The sequence below is a fragment of the Colletotrichum orchidophilum genome, assembly GCF_001831195.1.
Source record: "Colletotrichum orchidophilum strain IMI 309357 chromosome Unknown Scaffold_45.1, whole genome shotgun sequence".
NCBI classification, from domain to species: Eukaryota; Fungi; Ascomycota; class Sordariomycetes; order Glomerellales; family Glomerellaceae; genus Colletotrichum; species Colletotrichum orchidophilum.
The window spans coordinates 222,337-236,347 of record NW_019173001.1 but is presented as its reverse complement, the minus strand read 5'-3'; the positions used below and the strand labels follow the sequence as shown (position 1 = coordinate 236,347).

Here is a 14,011-nt window from a genome sequence, read left to right as displayed (position 1 = left end):
CCGTCTCTGGGCTAGGGAATGGGTCGTCTTGTCGACTAGAAATGCGATTGTGGGAGCTCTGTCACCTTCTGCTTAGGTTGGTAGTCTACATGCTTTCCTAGGGTATGACAAAACGGTCAAAAAAATTCCATTCCATGAGGTAAATCACAGAGCGGAGTAAGGTACGGTACGGATACTACCACGCTTACCTACCTAGCCTAGGCCCCGGCATAAAGTAGGACAGGTAGGTACGGATATGGTATCACTCATCCTACGGTTATCGATAAAAAAATACGGCTGAGTGACCTAATGTACCTAGGTAGGTAGCGAAGGCACTGTGGGAACCTGGCTTAGGTCACCTCCGGGTTTGGGATCTAGGTCCACTGCTGCGGTGGGTAAAGTGGACGCTCTGTTCCTAAGGTATTCTCAACCTCCAGGATCACTTAAGGTAGTTGCCGATCAAAAGAGGACCTCGGCCCTTCAACACCCAGCGTGGGGTATGATACCTACCTACTATGTATGTTGGGTATTCTGCCCGTACCTTACCTACCTTAGTTTGGCCTGAGAGGGCGGGTGCCACATCAAGAGCCCCGCTATGTTCGGCCGGTGCGTCACAGGGACAGTCCGCCCGTCATCGGCTGAGGTAGCTGAGGATCTGGGTTGCAGGCAGCCTTTCCGCTGCCGGGGAGGGTTACTTCCTATTGCATGGTCTGAAAGTGCTGGCTTGTTTGCCTCTACACCTACAGCGTCCAGTCCCCGTCGCATGCCTCAACATTGCCATCTTCACTACTCTTCCGTCCTCTTGTGGTTTCCCATCCCCTCTCCCAACAGACCAATTTACCAACCCGACCCTGACCGTCTACGACGCCTGCGGCCACGTTCAGCATTCATCTCTAGTGCAATCACCTTACTCATCGACCTTGCACTGTTATTGGCAACCTTTGATATTCGATCTGCTTTTGACTTCTTGCAAAGTCACCTATAGATTTCACGAGAGAGGACTGCTAGATTTGCCTCGTTGCCGCCTGCGCATCTGCAAATAAGCGACTTGAGGACGAGTCGCCAACGTCGCAGGACTTTGTAGCCAGGCTTTGCAGTCAAAAGGAACCTCGATGGCTGCGGTGGACCTAGGCCGATACCGTCGCATCGTTCAGATGTTTTGGGATCCCGAACCCACCAACGATCACCAGAGCGATCTTCCAGTCTGGTGCTTGGGTCGCTCCTACACGCTGAATACTAAGGTTACCAGAGAGAAAAAAACAGATGATCGAAGCCAGACCCCTCCTCCGACCGAACCTATCGAAACCAACCCAAAATCTGCCCTGGGGTCAGCTACAGCGTCAACCTCGACCAAGAGCCCGGAAACCCCGCCAGATTCTGTGTCCAGCAGCTTTTCGTCCTCGCTTGCTTACGATGGAGATTACTTGGATCAGGATGGTGGATGGCCCTCGGCCTTTCTCGACGATTTTGAATCCAAGTTTTGGATGACATACCGATCAGAATTCCAAGCCATAGCAAAATCTACAGATCCGCGAGCCTCTTCCGCTTTATCTCTCTCAATGCGGATCAAAAGTCAGCTGGTAGATCAGAACGGCTTTTCATCTGACAGTGGCTGGGGATGCATGATTCGGTCAGGTCAAAGTTTACTGGCGAACGCGATGGCGGTCATCAACCTGGGACGCGGTCAGTAGTTCCGGTTCTTTCAACGGACATCCTGGCTGCAGAGGGTGTGTTGAGCCTTTCGCTGACTTTGGGGACAGGATGGCGGCGAGGCGAAAAAGTCGAGGAGGAGAGAAAGCTGCTTTCTTTATTTGCGGACAACCCGAGAGCGCCTTATTCGATTCATCAATTCGTCCAGCATGGCGCAGTTGCGTGTGGGAAATACCCTGGAGAATGGTTTGGACCATCAGCCACTGCTCGCTGCATTCAGTAAGCCTTAGTGTTGCCAGAATCAGACACATAGGCTAATGTACCAAACCAGGGCCTTGGCCAACGCTCAAGAACAGCAGCCTCTCCGAGTGTACTCCACCGGAGACGGACCTGATGTTTACGAGGAGAACTTCATGAAGATCGCTAAACCCGAAGGTTCTCGGTTCTATCCGACACTTATCTTGGTTGGTACAAGGCTCGGAATCGACAAGATTACCCCGGTCTATTGGGAAGCTCTCATAGCCGCACTACAGATGCCACAGTCCGTGGGCATCGCAGGGTAGGTATCTCCACAAAGGCCAACAAACCGTGTACTCGCTCATAATCTTTACAGTGGCAGACCTTCCTCTTCTCACTACTTCATTGGCGCACAGGGTTCTAACTTGTTCTACCTTGATCCACACCACACGCGACCAGCCCTTCCCTTCCACACGGATCCTTCTCGCTATAGTGAAGCAGATGTTGATACAGTGCATACTCGACGCCTACGCCGGCTTCACATCAGGGAGCTGGATCCGAGTATGCTCATTGGGTTCCTGATCCAGGACGAGGATGATTGGGTTGAGTGGAGGCGCAATGTGAAGCACGTCCAAGGAAAAGCAGTGATTCATGTCGCGGACTACGATCCAGTCTCCAGTGGTGGTGGAGGAGAAAGACACAGCGCCATCGACGAAGTTGAAACGCTTAGTGATGACGACAGCGACACCATCTTGAACGCTTGAGACCTTCCGTCGTATGCTTTGATCCTCCATTTGGGATCTGAAGCCGAAATTGATGGGCGTTAGAAATGCACCCAAGTACATGACCGGACGCAGGGCTTCCTCGCCTAAAGCTGCTGGGATACTTGGAAACGGTCATATGGTTGGCGCACAGGATCCTTACTTTGATAATTAGATTGGGCAATACATGGTCGGGTGCGAACATTGGTTTTGATTTGGGATATGACTTCACCTTTCGACCATTAGATAATTACCCAAGGCGCCTATGGTAGCACAGCTCTACATACAAATGTCAACTTAGCGTCTCTTCTTCTTGGCGCCTCCTGAGGCTTTTTCAATTGGTGCTGCGTGATTGAGATCGCGGATATGACTGAATAGCTGCGTTTTGGAGGGAAACGATGCATTGCAAACACTGCAATTGTGCTATGGATCAGGTGTTAATAATTAAACAGTAATTGCCTTCTGTTTCGTCCAGAAAGAGACCTACCGTGCTAGCTTCGGCATCCTCCGCTGCTTGACGTGCTGCTCTTTTTTCACGCTTCGCCTTGGCTTTTCCCATCTTCTTAAGCTGCGGCCCATCTTCGTGATTAATGCCCCCGTCTAGTGATAAAGTTTCGAGGTTTGCTGATACTGTGCCAGCAGTAGTTTCCATATCATCACCTTGGTTCGCACCGGCGAGGGTAGTCTCTTCAGCGAATAGCCTCTGCTCAACGTCGGCGCGAGAAGCATATTCGTCGTCTTCGGCAAGGTCTGACGATGTATCAGTGAGCTCTACCTCATCGTTCTGAGGGGCCGATTCTGCCGGTATGTCATCCTGGCCCCTGACAGCGTCAGTATCAACTGGCCCATGAAGGCTAATTTCTTCTTCGGACTCGTCTCTCGGCGAGGCCTTTTCGGGAGCGGCAGAAGCGCCACGTAGATCCAAATTCACATCCTCATTCTTCATTTGACGCCTCAAGTTTTGCACTGCCTTGACGTGTTTCTTGCTTCTCTCATGTGCTTCAAATGATTTCTCGCTCTTGAAGGTCTTGTTGCATACAACGCATTCGATCTCCTCCACTTCTGACTCTTCCTCCTCGCTACTTGTAAAGCGGCCGGACGCATCACCGTCGTCTCGTGCTTGGGCCCAGTCGGAAACGAATGCTTCGACCAGCTTCTCTTTGTTGGCGGCGCGCGAGCGTGCGGCTTGAGCGGCAGCGGCGGAGCGCAAAGATTCCTGGCGCTCGGCAGCTGTCTGTGTGTTTGGAAGGTAACGAGGATCGCGTTTTCGTACAAAGGTGACGAGAAATCTGACTGCGTCATTGAATTCACGTATGGCTTCGTCACGCATTTTCTTATTCTCCTTCTCCATGGCACGCCTTATACGACGATCAGGGGCATCCGCGAGCCGGTATTTATCCTTCCACGCAAAGGACTTGCGAGTCGAGAAGCTCGCCCAGGAGCTGTAGAAGGGCCTGGCCGTATGATCATAGCTATCGAATGAGGAGCCAAAAGTAGGATAATTTGGAGTGTCTTCCATCGCATACTCGCCAGCGACGATTTCTTCGTCGACAAGATGGTCGAATGTTGCCTTGGCAATGCCGAAGAAACCTGAAGAACCGTCCGTGAAGGGGACGGTGGAATCGAAGCGGCGGATGAGGGAGAATATGTCCTCGGTGGATGTGAACTTCACATCGTTGTACTCTGGATTATTGATGCCTGAGTCGTCGGGATCGGCTCCGCGCAGGATGGCCTCGCGGTGAGAGTCGTACCATGCTCTCTCTTGGGGGTCGGCAAGAACTTCATATGCCGCCTGGACCTCGGCGAAGCGCCGGGTCGCATTCTGAACATCGTTCAGATTTCGATCTGGGTGAAGCTCAAGGGCGCGTTTTCTGTAAGATTTCTTGATTCTGCAGGCCCGAGAACGATTAGTGAAGGCTCAAGAGCAGTGATAGGTGAAGAGCGAACACGTACTCGTCGTCAGAAGCATCACGCCCAACTCCGAGGAGTTCATAGTAACATGTCTTGACCGGTTGGGAGGAGTTCTCACTCTGGTCTCGGCCAGATGATTGCTGAGCACCCATGGCACGCCGAAAATATTGTTGAGCGCAAAAGAAGTAGACGGCTTTTACTGCTTGCTAGAGTTGGTCTCCAGAATGTGATGCGAAAACTGCCACGAAAGAGTGCATGAAAGTCGGCGAGTGATTGTCAAAAGCTGATGGCCAGTAGCATAGCTCGAATCTGCTGCACAACAAGGCGCAGGAGTGCAATTAGGCTTAAGAGGACAGGATAGGAAATGCGATGATGTTCGCAGCTCCGGGGTAGCGGGTAAGGTCCGTAAACAATCTGCTTCAACTGGTCCAGGCCGGTGACTCAAAGGATCTCGTGGGGTCAAGTCAACCCTGGATTCAATATACCTAGTGCATTGCCCTTTGCTGCGGTGTCTAAAGCAAGCCTAGGAGGGGTCGAATTTGGTTTTTCGCAAGTGCCCCTCCATTTGGCGCTGCTGAAACGCCCCGCAAACATTCATTCACTTCGGTTCAGATAATGTAAGAAAAGCAAGGGGTGTCGAAGTACCCATGCGGGAGTTCCACTACAAGTACCTATTCTATCTTCTTCGCCTAATTTCTACAGCCAATCCAGAGGCAGTACTTCTAAATCTAAAAGCCAATATTTTTCCTAAATACTAATTCTCTTATTTATATATATTTCACTATTTTCCCGCGGATTTTCTTATTAATTTTATTATAGTTTTAATTATTTTTAATATTTTAATAAAAATATTTTTATTTCATTATATATTTTATATATTAATATAAGTATTGTGACTTGTAAGGCTGCTACTAATTTTGGTAAAGTCTGTTAGTAAGTATTACGCTAACTTATGAAACCCCGGTGGAGGTGTAAGAGGGATAGCGTCTTGAAAGAGACGGGAGTGACAAATATCCACCTAGATAGAAGTTCCTCTATATATCCGTACTGCTTTGATGCATACCGAGATATTCGGCGAGCGAGGCAGCCACCCGTGCAGGCAGTATTATTCGTACTTTGTACTTCTTGTAAGGATCACAAGGACGAACCATGACTCTTGCTTGGTCCTACTGACGAGGCAACGTGCTAAGCCCTAGATTGGCGATTGGACTGAATACAACACGCAGCATTCATCAGAGAAGCTGCTTTACGGCCTCGTGGCGCCTCGTGGCAGAACCAGCAAGCTCCAATGCCACCCTGTGCTAGGTGCCAGGGCGCTTTGGGGGTTTCCAGATGGTGTTTGTAGACCTCCCGGGGCCGCCGTCGGGGATAGGATGGCGCACCCATGCCATGCCCAGTCACGGAGCCTAGCCCAGCACGTCGCGGCCGGTGACAGGAAACCAATTTGGTTACGTACTCTTGCAGTGTCTGCGATTGAAATTTTATATAGTGCAACTACGCCACCGGGTCTTTACATACCCTCCCTCCAATTACAAGCCCCAGCCCTTCTTTCCTGACCATTCGTCTGTGAACCCAAGGCTACCCTACCCACGTCTCGAAGAGAAAGCCATGTCTATACGCCTTGCCAAGACACCTGTCCGAGTATCGAGTGTCGTTGCACTGCTGATCCGACCGATTTCGATACGCCATGAAGTTTGCGCACGATTTCAAGGAAACGCTTAGGCGTCAAGGTGAGTCTGATTTGTTGGCCGTCTTGTCTTCTTGCTCTTTAAATCCTTTCTGTCAAGCTCCTAGGAATGTCTGTCCATGCGTTCCTCAGGTAGCTAGCCCGGCCCATCGTCCCCATTTCCTCACTTCACCCGTTCGTCCCATCTCAGACGCTTTCCGAATATGAAAATTGTGGAATGAGACGATGCATTGCCTGACGCTGCTGTATTTCAGACTTTCCACCTCATTGGATTGATCAAGCCATCCCATACGGCCAGCTGAAGAAGGTTCTCAAACGTGTCGCCCGCGAACTCAGCGACCTGGGGCTTGATCCTGAGACTCTACGCCAGCTTCTCGACCCGGCCAATGATTCGCCGCTGGCTGCCAAATACCGCCTCGATGGTAAACTCTATGCCCTTCCCCGTCCAACGGCTTTCGGATCGCCGCCACCCTCCACGCCCCTATCATTACCGGCTAACTCGCTCATAGCTGCCGGCAACTCAAAGTTATTGAGGCCAAAGCTGACCGTCTTGGTGCACATGCGCGACGGCAATGCCGTTGATGCATCCCTGACGCCCGCATCCCGTTCCCTCATTGAACGCATCGCCGCCTTGCAGTCCCACGATCCGGTCCAATCCATCCCGGCGGCAGCTCCGCAAGAGTCCATATCAATAAGGTCGCCTGTTTCATCTGCCGAGTCTCTTGCCAATGCCGAGATCGAGTCATCAGACAACCAAAGCTGCATCCAGGATCAAGCCCACTTACCGCCTACGGAACACTATGAGCGAATCGAAGTTCCCCTCGTCTTCGATAGTGAGTTCTTCGACATCCTGCAGAGCGATGTCAACAACTTGGATGCACTTCAGGCGAAGGAAGAAAAGGCCATGGTCACAGAAATTGTTGCCCTGAGACAGGAGATCTCGCATTTGACGAAACCCAGCCGACTGTCCAAGAGCGACCTTGCGAGGTGGCGCGCCATTTTTGAACTGTATCTGGACGCTCAGGTCTTCTTTTCAACCAACGAACAAGATCACGGATCACGAACCAGCCAAACGGCCGCAAAGCAGCTTCAGTGGTTTCAAGAAGAACTTACGAAAAGAAACCTCGCTAAGTCCTTCAAGATTGCCGAGAGTCGCGAGGCCCTAGTTCGCTTCTTGAGCCTCAATGCCGTTCTTCTTAAAAACCTGCAGTTCCAGGAGATCAACCAGGTGGCAATCTACAAGATTCTGAAAAGTGAGCCTCGCTTCTCCAGACGCCGCTATCAAACTAGCTTCATTTTTTTGAGCGAAGCTAATTATCGGTAGAATTCGATAAACGGACCTGCCTAGGCGTTTCCAAATCTTTCCCAGTTGAGGTCCACTCCGACAAGTTACTAGCCGGCTCTGTTGCTAAGGATATCTGCGCCCAAATGTCTACCGACCTAGTGTCAGTCGTACCACAGATCAGTGACTATCTATGCCCAATTTGCTTTGCCATCGCTTATCGGCCCGTCCGGCTGGCTTGCCAACACGTTTTCTGCATCCGATGCGTCGTCAAGATCCAGCGTCAGAACGAGAAGCACTGCCCCTTGTGCAGAGCAGACACCGTCATGAAGGCCTCAGCAGGTGAGTAGAACAATTCAGTTCATCTAGAGTGTAAGCTATCTGACATTGATGACTGCAGATAATTTGGATATCCAGCTAGAAAGATATATGCGCAAGTACTTCCCCAAGGAGGCCAAGGAGAAGCAGCGGGCCAACGAGATCGAAAGAGGCGTTGAGGACTATGGTCCCGAGTACGTGCACTCCGATTGCTCCGTCATGTAAATGCGGCTAGCCTTGTCAGATTCTGTCATGTTTAATTTCTTCTTCTTCTCTTTTCCATAGATTTCCCAGAGATACCCATGGCCTTGGCATTTGCAACTTCAGCTTCCTGTTACGACTAGGCTTGAGGGTGAGAGAGAGTCTTGAAGTCATCCCTGGCGAGTGCTTATTTACTGTTCCTTTTTTAAAAAAAAACTCCGTCTTCTGCTTCCGCATGCCTCCTCCATGTCCAATTCTGCGTTACCACTCCTCAAACCCCGTGTTTGCTTGTGATTCAAGCATCTTGAGATTTTTCAACTGCTTCAAGAGCACTCGTGAAAATCTTCTGCAACTCGTCTGTCTCCTCTAGACCGACACTGACTCGAATGAGGTCCGGATCAACACCCAACCCGGCAGCCCAGTCGAGCTCTTGGTAGTGCGCTAGTAGCACATAGGGCGAAGTCAGAGTGAAGTTTGTACCCAGACTCGGGCCCTTGGCCGTCTCAAGGGCGTCGAAGAATGTAATGGCGTGGGCCGTCTTATGGAACGTGACCGAGAGAAGCCCGCCATAGCCCCCAGCAGGCAACTTGCAGAGGTCGTAGTTGGCTCTTGTCGGGTTAACTCTTGGGTAGTAAACGCACTTTACCAGCGGGTGAGCCGAGAGGATGTCGCAAATGGTCTCGGAACTCTCGTTGATGCGTTCAATACGCGATGCAAAGTCGCGACTATTACGTTCCATGAAAACGACGTCCTCTGGCCAGTACGTGTCTTCCAGGTCTTCGGCCCACGCACGCTTCAGGGCCTGATAGTACTTGCCGCTTGGATTCAGGATGGCGCTGCCACCCATGACGTTGCAGTCGCCCGAGAAAATTTTGGTCAGACTGCTCACGACGATGTCGGCGTATTGTAGCACGTCGATATTGATGAAGCTGCCGATAGTCTCGTCGACGACGACACCGAAACCGTACCTGTCTGCAAGCGTGCGGATGCGCGCCAGGTTCGGGCAAGTCAGGAGAGGGTTGCCGGGAAATTCACAGAAAAGCGCCAAGAAGCGCTCGCCACCGTTTAGACGCTTTTCGAGGTCGTCGAGATCCTTCTCTGAAGCGCGTCCGTAGAAAAGACAGCCAGGGCCAAACTTCTGCAGAATCTTCAGCGTATCGACATAGGGGAAGCCGAAGTTGACAGACTGCAGATCCCCCCTGGCGCACAACATGGCCCGGTGGGCGTTGTAGATGGCGTTCATGCCGCAGGGAAAAAGGTATACGTCGCTCTCTTGGAGATCTTTCTGATTTCTGGCGTTGTCTCCCATGGGAGGCAGTGAACTGATGCTGGCCTCCACGTCGGCCGCTATGGCGCCGGCAATTCTACGCTTGATGGCAGACCTAGCACGCTCGACGAGGGACAGGTCGAGGTTGCGGCCAAAGCGCTCCTCGAGGAAGCGCAGGCTTTCCATCGTTTCAGACGCACTGTGAGGATCCGACCTGGCTGCGGGGTGATGAGCCATTTTGGTGTCGTCGATGGAAGACGTGCGTTGGTATCTCTTTGGGCCTCTGCGCGCTTTTCCCACGGGAGAATGAGGCCTTTCCACGGGAACAAGGAGGCCCTCCCTCAATAGACCGTGGCAAAACTCGGCCCTCCGGCTTGAAATTCCGTCTCCCGTATGCTGCCAGTATTGTTTGGCAAAGGGAAAAACCTCGGGGGTATACACTACGGCAGAAACAGTTGGTGACAATGAGCGCAAGAGCGGCGAGATGTCCTTGGTCATGTCCAGCTCGAAATCAATGACACTAGTATCAGCAGCAATTGAGGCATCTGCGTGTTTCTTTACAAAGGCTAGGCACCTTCTCGCAGAACGAAGGGTGGGGAACAGCATGGCCTTCTGACCAGAGGAGCCATGCTGGGTAACCAGGTCTTCAGCCAGGGCCACGATGCTCCTATGAATGAAAAACCTTGACAAGGTTAATAGTCTCAGCCGGGTACAGCTAATTAGGGTTGGGTCGACCGAGCCACCGGTGAATTGATTCATGAGGAGAGGCTTGGCTTACCTGGGATATCCGGTTGTCATCTTATCGACGACCCATGACTCTCCCTCCTCGTACCCGACGTTCGCCCTCCACGTAGGAAGCTGGACGCTCACTGCCTGCATCGGTTGTCAGTTGCGATGTCACATGGCTCTGAACAAGAGTGATGCACGTGGGAATAGCTGTGGCGTACATGGGCAGTATCTGGCGGGATGGATTGTCCTAGCTCCAAGGCCGGCATTGTTGCAAGCTTGTCTAATGCTTCTGTCTGTCTGGGGAAACAGCTCGAGTTGTTAGATCGCGGTTGGAAGCGTGATTGATTACATAGAGAAAAAAAAACATATAAAAAAAAGAATAAGAAAAAGGTTCGACTTGTTCCAGCACTCACCGTAGGCGATTGTGTGTGAGCTTTTATGCGTCGTTTGGATCAGGTACCCACCAAATAGTGACCGGTCTGAATGTGAATGAGATGAGTCAAGTATCCGTAGACTGAAGTGGGCTAGGTAAGACAGTCATGCAAGCAGAGCTCTCCACACATACACTCTTTTCTCTCTTTCCCTCTCTGTCTCTATAGAAAGCTGTGTGTGGCTTTGTGCGTGTTGAAATAAAAGGTGGTATGGACGGTTATTGTTGTGGAGAAAATGGGACCAGATTCAGTGGCCTTGGCCGAGGATATTTGATCAGTTCAGTTGCGAATTTTATCAGCTTCCCCTCCAGTGTCCCCCGGTTTGCCGGCACTTGACTCGATGTGCGTGAAGGGAAGTAGGTGGAAATCTGGCAGAGGGCACTTAGTTACGGGGGAGAGGGGTTTTTGGACATTGCGCGGGCAGTATGTGCGCTTGATGCCCTTCTGGGCCATAGTCGCCTACCGGTGACTTTAGGACCTAGGACACTACATATATGTAATATAACTAATATATATTATAACTTTTTTTCGAGTTTTTTTCATCGAGAATCGACTTATTTGAAGCTTATGCAATCAATTAAATGACAATTTTATTTTTTCAAAAAAAGAACAATTTCAGACAAGTTATTTTGTATACTATACATGTTTAGATTATTTTATAAACGCTATGGTCAGGGCTGCAAATAGTGCATACTTCCAGTATAAGCATAAGGCATTTTTGTTTTTAAAAAAGACCACATCCCGGGTAGGTACCTTTTGGCGGAGCAGCGTATCCGTAGATTGAGTGACTGGCAATTCTTGGTCCGTGCCATGGCATGCCGGGCGCCGAGCATCGGAGTGAAATATGTGGGGGCACAGGGAGTCGTCTACCCAACTACCCCGCGATCCTTACCCGTGGCCCCTACTTACACTACCGTTCACCCTTGTGCTCCCCAAAGTGCATCTACACTGCAGTATCTACCGAGAGGAATGCCCATCGACGCTGCTTCATTGGGCTGCCATCCCACACAACGCTTTCGCTTCAAGTAATCAGTGATAATATGTGTTGCCATCGCACAGTTATAAATGCGAACAGACCCGCATTGCTCAAATCCCAGTGTAGATGATGAATAGTGGCAATGTGGGCTATGCAAAGTCAAAACGTAGTCCATTGCTTTGGCCCGGCTTGTGATCTAGTCGGATTCTTGTATCCCAGTAAGTCCTACTCAATGCCAGTCCGGCCGTCCCATATGCTCAGCGCAAAAGAATACATGTGTATGAATTCGGAAAAGTGGGAGACCTCTGCATCAGCTTGTAGAAAAGAGTACAGAAAAAACTGTCTCCAAAAGAGCGTTTCTAGCATCTATCTTACCACTGATCAGTCCAAGGAAAAGCAATTCAATATGACTCCGTCTGATAATAACCTCATCCTCATTGCTCCAGCCTCATACTGCGAACATTCTTCGTGAATAAAACAACTGCCACGCAATGCATCCGTATCCGTTTTGAACTTGTAAAGCCGAGCCTCTAAAAAGGATATAAAACCTGCAATAGCCTCGGCACTCGTTCTGTACGGCCGAGTAATGTGTTGATCGTTCTCTGTCACTCGACTGTCGAGATCTTGTCAGCCTCGACGGCTATTCCTGACCATGCTGATGGAAGAGACTCTCAGTCTCTTCAATGATACTGGTGTCTGCTCGTCTTGCTGCCGATGCAGCTGATGCTATCACTTGGTGCCACACTGACAGCGTCATCTTCCCAGACACTTCGACCACTGTCAATATGGCTCTTTGGCGGGGGAATGCCGCGTGTCGACACATATGTTGGTGCTCGCGTGGCAGGGGGATAGGCAAAGACCTGTTGCGAGTTTCGGACAACCGTTGGGGCTCTGGTAGGTGCTCTGGTAGGTGCTCTGCTCGGTGCTCTACTCGGTGCTCTACTCGGTGCCTTACTAGGTACAACAGTAGCCGGCACCGCCTGAGTGGGAGCCATACTCGGGGCCCGGCTGGGGGCCACTGTTGGAGCTCTGCTACGCACAACAGTCGGAGGCCTGCTCGGCGCCATGGTCGGCGCTTTACTGGGTGCGCGGCTCGGGACGAGGCTCGGGGTCTTGGTCGGGGCGCCACTGGGCGCAAGGCTGGGTGCTACACTCCGCCCGCCCAGAATCGTCTCGACAGTGGGAGGGGGCGGGCGGACGGTGGACTGAGACCTTCCACTTCGGGCTGAGACGTACGTTCCGGTATCGTCGACGACGGTACGGGGTACGGCTGACCTGCCGGCCATGCTGTGTCTCGAGCCTGCATTACTCTGGTGTTCGTAATCAGTGAGCATCAGGGGACCTGTCCTGGGAACAGCGGCCTGGCTGCGCGAACGAACACTGCTTCCCCTTTCGAGTTGGTAGCGAGACGAGTGTCGACTCCGGGTGTCGTCGTACAAGTCATCGGCCGCACGGCTTCGGGCGCCGACCTGGCTGTACCTGGCCATGTACTGCGGAGGTGCTCGGTTGTCGGACAGGGCCGGGTAAGCCTCTGGATACCGAATTTTCTCGACGGTTCTCTCGACCTCGACATAGCGTCCGGCCTGCGGAACCGCATGTTGATCGGGGAAAGTGGCACGGCGTTGAAACGGGGGGGCGGTGCCGGAGCCGTCAAACTCCTGGCGCGGAGCTCGTGCACGTTCCTTGCGCATCATTCCGTATGTGACGGCAGCGCCGGCGGCGGCGCCAACAGCTGCACCCAAAAGACTCCCGACGATAGTATTAGTAGGGATTCCGCTCGATGGAGAGGGTAGCGCAGGCGCCTCGTCTCTCTTGGACGGCGATTCGATGACCGAGGTGGTGACGCTTCGACGGAGCATTGTGTACGGTTCGTCACCAGGAAATGAACCAGAGCGAGCGGCCATGGCGAAGGCAGAAGAAAAGGATCCGGCAGTTACAGAACCCGAAACAGAAGGCGGCGGCGGCTCGGAGGCTGCAACGTCGTAGTTCCAGTCCAGAATGTGACCAGCCTCCTCGGTGGTAGAATGTGTTTTTCGAACAGTCGAACCAGCGTGAGAGGGAGGGTAGTTAGGAGGGGGTTGATATACAACCTCCATGATGTTACCGTCCAGGTCGGTCACAGTGGCCCGGTGGAGATCGCCACTTTGAGTGATTAAAGCGGGACGAGAGAGCTGGTCAGCCGGGACGCTAGACAACAGGCTCGGATTGGCCCGCACGGCAAAGGCGTGGAAGTCGGTGACGGCGTTGGGCGAGGGAGCAGAAAAGACGGCGCGAGAGCGCTTCAGGGGTTCAATGGAAATGCGGGCCTCACGGATCTGAAAAACAGGGGTGAGCGGGGACAGGATACCGTAGGTGACGGTGTTGGGAAGTCTGCCAGGGCTCGAGGTGGTGATGGTCGTCTTGGAATCGCTGTCGACGGCTTCGTTGGCGTTGGAGTTGTACGGAGGAGCGGTCTGCGCACCCGTAGATATGTAGTGGATGCCCAGGGGTTGGAGGACGGCCGAGAAGAAGGAGGCTGACGAGGGGAGATGGGAGACGTCGAAGTAGGGAGTCATTTGGGGCGGTTGGCAATAATAGCTGAT

The 14,011-nt window shown here is 52.0% G+C and overlaps 5 protein-coding genes across 5 annotated transcripts; 2 read left to right on the top strand and 3 right to left on the bottom strand.

The window, feature by feature from the left end:
- Nucleotides 1–1,091: 1,091 nt before the first annotated feature.
- CORC01_06191 (peptidase family C54) lies at nucleotides 1,092–2,630 on the top strand (the record flags this gene model as incomplete). Its single annotated transcript, XM_022617833.1, has 3 exons — nucleotides 1,092–1,456; nucleotides 1,961–2,188; nucleotides 2,243–2,630. 3 exons carry the CDS (start codon nucleotides 1,092–1,094, stop codon nucleotides 2,628–2,630), a joined length of 981 nt encoding a protein of 326 aa, XP_022475719.1.
- A 294-nt stretch (nucleotides 2,631–2,924) lies between these two features.
- On the bottom strand, nucleotides 2,925–4,690 carry CORC01_06190 (DnaJ domain-containing protein; the record flags this gene model as incomplete). The annotated part of the gene is made up of 3 exons (XM_022617832.1): nucleotides 2,925–3,050; nucleotides 3,115–4,516; nucleotides 4,581–4,690. The coding sequence occupies 3 exons, from the start codon at nucleotides 4,688–4,690 to the stop codon at nucleotides 2,925–2,927; spliced, it is 1,638 nt and encodes a 545-aa protein (XP_022475718.1).
- Nucleotides 4,691–6,225: 1,535 nt separating this feature from the next.
- On the top strand, nucleotides 6,226–8,050 carry CORC01_06189 (uncharacterized protein; the record flags this gene model as incomplete). Its single annotated transcript, XM_022617831.1, has 4 exons — nucleotides 6,226–6,268; nucleotides 6,480–7,478; nucleotides 7,550–7,849; nucleotides 7,908–8,050. The coding sequence occupies 4 exons, from the start codon at nucleotides 6,226–6,228 to the stop codon at nucleotides 8,048–8,050; spliced, it is 1,485 nt and encodes a 494-aa protein (XP_022475717.1).
- Nucleotides 8,051–8,321: 271 nt separating this feature from the next.
- On the bottom strand, nucleotides 8,322–10,288 carry CORC01_06188 (cystathionine gamma-synthase; the record flags this gene model as incomplete). The annotated part of the gene is made up of 3 exons (XM_022617830.1): nucleotides 8,322–9,960; nucleotides 10,072–10,166; nucleotides 10,241–10,288. The coding sequence occupies 3 exons, from the start codon at nucleotides 10,286–10,288 to the stop codon at nucleotides 8,322–8,324; spliced, it is 1,782 nt and encodes a 593-aa protein (XP_022475716.1).
- Nucleotides 10,289–12,109: 1,821 nt separating this feature from the next.
- On the bottom strand, nucleotides 12,110–13,984 carry CORC01_06187 (uncharacterized protein; the record flags this gene model as incomplete). Its single annotated transcript, XM_022617829.1, has 1 exon — nucleotides 12,110–13,984. One exon carries the CDS (start codon nucleotides 13,982–13,984, stop codon nucleotides 12,110–12,112), a length of 1,875 nt encoding a protein of 624 aa, XP_022475715.1.
- Between the last annotated feature and the right edge of the window lie 27 nt (nucleotides 13,985–14,011).